Source organism: Myotis brandtii, unplaced genomic scaffold, assembly GCF_000412655.1.
Source record: "Myotis brandtii unplaced genomic scaffold, ASM41265v1 scaffold363, whole genome shotgun sequence".
NCBI lineage: Eukaryota > Metazoa > Chordata > Mammalia > Chiroptera > Vespertilionidae > Myotis > Myotis brandtii.
The window spans coordinates 6912287-6920344 of NW_005363938.1; the positions used below are offsets into that span (position 1 = coordinate 6912287).

An 8058-nucleotide genomic window follows, 5' to 3' on the forward strand; every position below is an offset into this window, starting at 1 on the left:
AGTCTCAGAAGAACAGCTCCTTGAGTATTAAGTATTGTTATTAACAACATAGGTAAGAATATATTGTTATAGTTTTATTATTTTAATTTATAGTGGTATCGCAAAATTAATGAAATACAAACACACAAAGAAATATTCTTATCCACTCATACTCATAGCAAAGACTCAGTGCATTGACATTATTCAATATTAAAAGGGGAGGAAAATATCTATAATTAAGATATTAAGAGTACTATATAAATAATTATACTTTGTTTATTCCACTTAATTATTGTAAGAATTCAATGTTGCATGCATCAACTATTACCCTAAATCTCACAAACTTTCCTGAGAGGTGTAGGAAGGTGGCTGGTTTTTGTGGTTGTCCACCTTCGCTGATGGAGAAGTAGATGGGCGATTTTTGTAGGAATGACTCAGTGTGCTACAATGGTCTCCAACCTTTCATGCTTATGAACACTTCTCAGTAAAAAGCTTTGAGCACATTTCTAAAATGTTTATAAGTTATAGAAACAAACTACTCCATGATTATTAAATTGGGTATTAGCAAAGTTTAATTTCTTTTTCAGACAAAAAATAAATATGTACTAACACTTAATACACTAATCATCGTATACACCATAATGAAGAAACTGCTTTGGAGCATAAAAAAGAAGAAAACAAGAGGCAATGGATTTGCTCCTATTATACATCCTAACTCTGCTGCTTCTTCAAACTCAAGGACAGAATTGCTGCCTTCTTAAGAGTATTATCTCACTTACTCTGGTAATGTTTCTGTGTTGGTATCAATAATAAAATTTCCTATATACTTGATCTATTTTACAAGAAAGTTTCCAAGTGTTGCTCTCAGGGGCAAAGATGGGTTAAGAATCCTGTTATATGACATGTTGGGGAAGAAGGCTAGAGTGTCCGAAGAGGGCCCGGTGGTGCTGGGAAGTGGTAAAGGGGAATCAGGCCCCTTGGTGGGGGGCGGATGGAGAGCTGACAGATCCTTCAAGAGGCATGGTGTGTTCTCACAAGGGTTTCTCCCCCAGAAATAGGCAGTGCTACACCGGGGAGATGACATCATTTAACTCTGGGCTATTTGTAATTTCTTCACCCATGAGATTGGTAATAATCCCTTTCTGCGATTTTATTTCTGTTAGAAGGGGTGACTAACAAGCCAATTACTTGGCAAGGGAAGGAACTGAATTTCCTGACTGTTTCTAAGGTGACAAATACTCCCTCCTACCTTGTATTTTGTTAAAACACATTTTAGGTCAAACTAGAAAATGGAATGACACTGTAACGCAAGGCTCAACCATGTGTACATGAAGAAAGGGTGAACTTATACTTGGATATACAAAGTGATATGAAGTGTAGTGTAGGGAATTGAGACTTTACCCAAGGGATGTAAGGTTTGGTGGTTCTGTTTGATTTCTTTTTAAAATACTTACATCGCTGAGTCTTTCCCGAGAGCTGCTCCTGTGGAAACCCTTGGATTCTCCACTGGCGCTTTCACTGTCGCTGTCCCTACAGCTGTTCTGTCCTGGCTTGAGCTAAAGACAAAAGAAAAGAGAAACAAGAAGAGAGTTAGTGTTCTCCCCTCATAGGATTGTTGCTTCGCCCCTGTCTGTAAGCCTCATCAGAAGTGAAGAACTTGAAGTCTTGATCTTAAACATTCTTCTCAGTTTCTGAATACTGTCAGGCAATTTGCCATAGAGAGAAACACAGAAGATAGGATAAGCAAAACATTTACCATAGAATGCAGATGTAGATAAAAGAGTGAGCAAGCCTCAAATAAACACTTAAAAAGTCTAACAAGGGTCCATAAATCTTAGAAAGTAATCTTCCCTCAAAGTTTTCCTCTGTTTCATTGTGATTGTTGGTCAAAAATAAAAAGACCCAGAACACTGGCCAGATTACACCAACTATAATTTCCCACCTTGTTTCTCCTGTCCTCTTCTAATAAACAACAGAACAGGAGAAAAACCAAGGCTTTCCCATCCTAGGAGAAAATGATGAGATGCTGGGTGCTATCTGTAACCACTGGGAAGACACTTAATAATCCTGTTTGTTGAGACAACGTTCTGGAGTTCTCCTGCTCGATATTTAAAAGTCCCAGGTTAAGACATACAGTTTAAGTAAATTAAGCCAGCACTCATTCAACAAACAGGTATTAAGTCCACAACTGGGCCTGGTAGTAAGCATTAGAGATATGGTGACAAACAAACAAACAAACAAGTCTCTACACATTTACACAGCTCTGGTTTTCCAATAAACGTGTCAAACACATAAGGAAGATCGGTCTGTCTATGATGTCATCACCAACCAAATTTGCAGAAATCCCAAGCAATTTGATGAAGGTTACAAGACACAGCCCCTTTACAATGTGCTCAATCTAGCAAATGAAATAAAGTGCAAGACATGTTAAGTATAACCATACAAGAAAATACTTGCTAAATGAAAACCAAAAATTAGCCAGTGACCATCGAGGAAAGTGATTTTTGAAGCCATGGATTTTGAAAGAGGACTGAACTCAGAGGATTTGGCTGAGAGGAGAGAAGACAATCCTGATGGGAGAAAGGCAGAAAGCAAAGGCAGGGAAAGCGACTTGCCAGGAAATGATTCGGGTCTTCTCAGAAAAAGAATGAGAAGACATATTTGGGGAGAAAACAGAAAGAGATCTTAGAGAGGGGTGCATGGACCAGAACATGGATAGTCTCAATCAAAGCAAAAGCTCCATTTTTCTGGGAAGGAGGGAACTTCTGAGAGCAGAACAGATAACAGGTAGCAAAACGTTTATCTGCATGTTTGCATATGGCTCTGGGGCCAAGGGATAAGATGAACAAAATGAACGGAGACTGAATCTGTATTACATTTCTATATCTTCAATGTGCTTCTTTAAAGACTGAAGTGCAGACCCCACTTTTTAAAAAATGTTTTTATTGATTTTTAGAGAGACAGAGGGAGAGGGATAGAGAGAAACATCAATGAGAAAGAAAAGATGTTTCTGATAGAGAGAAACATCAATGAGAAAGAAACATCAATGAGAAAGAAACATCTATCAGCTACCTCCTGCACCTATTGGGGATTGAGCCTGCAACCTGGATATGTGCCCTGACCAAAAATTCACTGATGACCTCTTGGTTCATGGGTTGATGCTCAACCACTGAGCCATACCAGCAGGGCCAGACACCACTTTTGATCATACCACCTAATTAGATATTTCCAGAACCCCACTATGTAGAGCATTCTTTTTAGCTTCCATACTATCTACAAATCCACTTTTTTTTTTTTAATCCTCACCCAGGACACGTTTTTTCATTGATTCTAGAGAGAGAGAAAGGGAGAGGGAGAAAGAGAGAAACATCAATGTGAGATAGAAACATCAATCAGCTGCCTCACATATGGGCCCCAACCAGGGATTGAACCCACAACCTGGGTATGTGCCCTGACTGGGAATTGAACCCGCAAACCTTTGGTGCATGGGACAATGCTCTAATCACACAGCAACTCCAGCGAGGGCTCTACAAATCCATTTTTATCATTTCCTTCTAAACATTATTCTCCAGAAGTCTTCTCTAATGGAACCCCAACAGTGATGCTAATTCTACTTTGTATCCTCCTCAGCCTTTAAGTATTTCGTCTCCTCCTAAGTTATTGCTAAACTTGCTAATTCTCAGTTAATCCAGATGCAAGCTCTATGAGCCTTTCTTATTACTATGGAATATAAGTTCAGAATATTGTCTTTCTATTCAAGTATTCATTTTTATACTTATAATAAAAGGGGATTTAATCTAAAATGAACATCACTTTCTTGAACATGTCATGTCCATTTCTGCTCTCCACTTTTTTCACACTGGATTTCCTCTTTCTGGCATGCTCATCCTCACATTCTCTGTGCTCTTCAGGCCAAGATTTTTTAAAAAAAAAAACAAAAAACCTCATAGATAGTATAGCCTCCACCATGGTCTTTGAAGAAATCTTTCTTTATAAATTCATTTTTTAATATATGCCCTCACAGTTAGCTAGCATAACATTCTATCATATATTTTCAAGTTTAAAGCAGACTACTATTAAATAAGTTTGCACTGATGATAAAATCTGTATGTGGAGAGGCCCTCTTAATTTATAAGCAATGTCAGAAATCTCACCTCACTGGAATTCTGAGTTAAGCAAACATAGGTAAAGGTACCTCCAATGTGTAGATGAAGAAACAAATAAAACCAGAGATGTGCTCAGAAGTAGGCATGAAATCTAGAACTAAACCCATGTCTCTACTGCCTACTGCTCACTTCATTCAAATCTTAGTGCCCATTTATTTTTTAAATATGTTTTTATTAATTTTTCAGAAAGAGGGGAAGGGAGAGGGATAGAGAGAAAGAATCATCGATGAGAGAGAAAGATCGATCGGCTGCCTCCTGCATGCCCCCTACTGGAATGGAGCCCACAATCTGAGCATGTGCCCTGACCTGGAATGGAACAGGGACCTCTTGGTTCCTGAGTTTACGCTCAACCACTGAGTCACACCAGCTGCACCTTAGTATGCATTTAGGTATTTACATTTAACATGGAAGTAATGAGTCTGCAGGATGTTAGTATCTCCATAGAATATATTCTAAATACATCTTTAGTACTTGGCTACATTCACAAGAAAGAACTCTTATAAGGTGATATCTGATCAAGAGATGTTTATAAAAACTCAGTCCCCCAACTAAGATTAAAAATAAAGATCCAAGGAATAAAGGGTATCAGGGTGTGAAGACTTTTTCTAATATCTAACTGGCTTAGCAAACTGTGGACTTTGCATATGGATCTTTTCCATGTTTTTGCACGGAAGGAAAATGATACAAGGCCCAACAAGAGACTCCAGTGGACTTGACATAAATTATCTGACTAACTGTTGATCTGGGCTAAGGGCAAAACTCAAGAAGAACTGAGATGAAGCAGTTTGCTAGTCTTCCCTGCGCCCTGCCAGCAAAAGCACTTCAGTGAATTTTCTTGGGAGAGTCTTACATAAAATCCACCCCCACACTACCCCTTTCTCCTCCAAAGCCAGGCTCAAGTTTAAAGGAAACTTAGGATTTTAAACTGTCAGACAGCTCAATATTTCAAAGAAATGGATTGACTATAGTAAGTACTAAAGCTAAACCACATGATTTCAGGCAAAAGAAGTATTCACTCTTAATCCCATGAATATATTTAAAACTGGCATTTTCAGCCACATCCAATGGATCATTTGGGGTAGCATAACTATTTCAAAAGTTGTAATCCTTCACCTGAAATTCCCAGCTATTTCCTACAACCAAGAGACATTACAAAGGCCAGGTGTTGGCTTAAACATTTAAAGACCAAAGAAAAATCAATCTGCTTACATTGATTTGTCCTAGCATCCATGGCGGCTCTGTTATAAGAAAGCATTGCTCTAACTGATGCAATGAGTTTTCTTACTATCAGCCTATAAATACTTCAGCACCTCGTTTATTTAAAAATTACTGTAATTCACTCTCTAGTTCCAGAACTTTCTTCCCATCAGAGGAGTATATATTTCAGTCACCAGTATTAAAACAAACGAGACAAAATGAAAGGATACTAATGTCTGGCCTGAGTGGCAGTAATTATATCGATAAGATTAATATCTTTTATAAAATGAAGCCATTTCGTTTTTCATTAGATTTCACTGTCAACAATATATTCTCCACACTCTGAAACTGTGATCTCGTTACAGACTTAACTGTTATTAATGGCTAATTAGGAAAATAACGATCCATGGTTTTATCACTGCTAATGAACATATAACAAAGTCTCATCTCCCTGGACTGAGTGAAAGGTAGAGCAATTCTGCACACATCTGCCAAGATTTGTGAGCCAGGCTATGATCATTCTTTTCAGCTTGAGTATGGAGAGTTCCAGCAAGATGCTAGCTGCTCAGCAGGTGTCATTAACCCTTCAAGCAAAATTTATAGGAGAATAAAGTATGTAGAGAAGATGTCTATGCCTGGAACTCCCGAGGAATGATGTAAATTATGCAGTGTAATACAGAAGATCATCCAATTATGCAGTGCAATGCAGAAGAGCATTCCACAGTTTTGGTTCCTCAAAGCGGCATAAATCCTATCTCAGACTGCTGAGTTCTCCTGTAAGGATCTAAATAAATTCTATATAAGGTTCTTAAAATGTGTCAATAAGCACAGAATTTTCTCTCATTCAAAGAAATTTTGAAATACACCATTAAAATAGTAAGAATTTAATCTCATAAATTTTTTTTCCAAAAAATAATTGTCGTCCACAATGGGGAGGGTTTAATAGATTGGGTGGCATCTGTACTATTTTATTCCTTAGGCTTTAAAAAGTATTTCAGATGAGATATAGAGAACCAAACTCAAGAACTTAATGATAGCTCGGCTGGCATGGCTGAGTGGTTGAGTTCATTAAAACAGTAAGAATTTAATCTCATAAATTTTTTTTCCAAAAAATAATTGTCGTCCACAATGGGGAGGGTTTAATAGATTGGGTGGCATCTGTACTATTTTATTCCTTAGGCTTTAAAAAGTATTTCAGATGAGATATAGAGAACCAAACTCAAGAACTTAATGATAGCTCGGCTGGCATGGCTGAGTGGTTGAGGGTCTACCTATGAACCAGGAGGTCACGCTTCGATTCCAGGTCAGGGCACGTGCCCAGATTGCGGGCTCGATCTCCAGTGTTGGGTATGCAGGAGGCAGCTGATCAATGATTCTCTTTCATCATTGATGTTTCTATCTCTCTCTTCCTCTCCCTTCCTCTTTAAAATAAATAAAAATTTTTTTAAAATGAAAATTATAAACATGTAAGTAAAATAATTTGCAGGACCTATAAAATATGTGCTAGAGGTTAACTCATGTATTTTCCATTAAATGAAAAATAAAAGAAATAACCTAATTATAGAGATTAAAAAGAACATAAATAACAAAAACAAAACAAAACAAAACACAACTATAGCGAAAAGTAAAGGAAGATTATCTACTTATATAAAAACCCTGGGTGTAACATCACGACCCAAGGCAAGACCAACCAGAAGGAAGTGAATCCTGCAGGGGTTGTCTTGGAAACGGCTGGGCCCTCCCCCAGCTGTTTCCCAGGAGGGCGAAGTTTCAGGCAGGAACTGCCCTCAGAGGAGAGCATGGAAGTACTGAGTCCTGAGTTGCCTTGCCAAGGGCTGCGCCCTCCCCGAGCTGTTTCCCCTGAGGCCTGAGGGAAGAACCCACCCTCGGAGCACCAGGAGTGCCCAGCAGCAGTCAGTCCTGGGTTGCTGAGGTGGAGGCCATGGCATGGTAGAACTCTGGGTCTGTCCCAACAGGGGGCGTGGCCGGCCTTCAAACCAGACCCTGAAGAGTAGGAAGGAGGGAGCCCCATTCCTCACAGAATCTGCTTTTGGATAGCTTGCTGTCAGTGGCCTGCCAGCCCGGACCCCCATTCACCTGCACCCCAGACCCTGACAGGAGGGAGGAGGGAGCCCCATTCCTCACGGAATTGACACGTGGCCAGCTTGCTGTCGGGCCTGCCAGCTAGGAATCCTATTCACCTGCATATCTGTATAAAGTTTTAATACATTATATTAGAGGTCGTGGTGGTACTGTTTTACCCACAGCGTCTACAGGAATTGCTGCAAATTTACTTCTCGGTGGAAGCACCTTTCATTCCCAATATAAATTACTGATTCCATTAAATGAAACTTCAATTTCTAGACTCGATATAAACAGTGAAGTTGCTAAAACTATTAAAAAGGCCCAACTTCTCATTATTGATGAATGCACCATGGCATCCAGTCATGCTTTAAACACCATAGACAGATTACTAAGAGAAATTATGAGTCTAAATGTTGTATTTGGTAGGAAAGTTCTCCTTCTTTGAGGAGATTTTCGACAATGTCCCAGTATTGTACTGCATGCCATGGGATCAGCCATAGTACAAATGAGTGTAAAGTACTGCAATGTTTTGGGATGTTTCAGAACGTTGTCTCTTACAACAAATATGAGATCAGAGGATTCTGCTTATAGTGGATGGTTAGTAAAACTTGGAGATGGCAAACTTGATAGC

The 8058-nt window shown here is 39.0% G+C and overlaps 1 protein-coding gene across 1 annotated transcript in view; it reads right to left on the minus strand.

Annotated features, from left to right (window-relative positions):
* Positions 1-8058, minus strand: part of AUTS2 (autism susceptibility candidate 2) — a gene marked incomplete at its 5' end in the record, with an annotated part of 1129652 nt that overhangs the window by 608990 nt on the left and 512604 nt on the right. The window contains one exon of the mRNA XM_014544397.1: positions 1434-1535. Within this exon, the coding sequence (XP_014399883.1) occupies positions 1434-1535 (102 nt within the window). The remainder of the gene's footprint in view (positions 1-1433; positions 1536-8058) is intronic.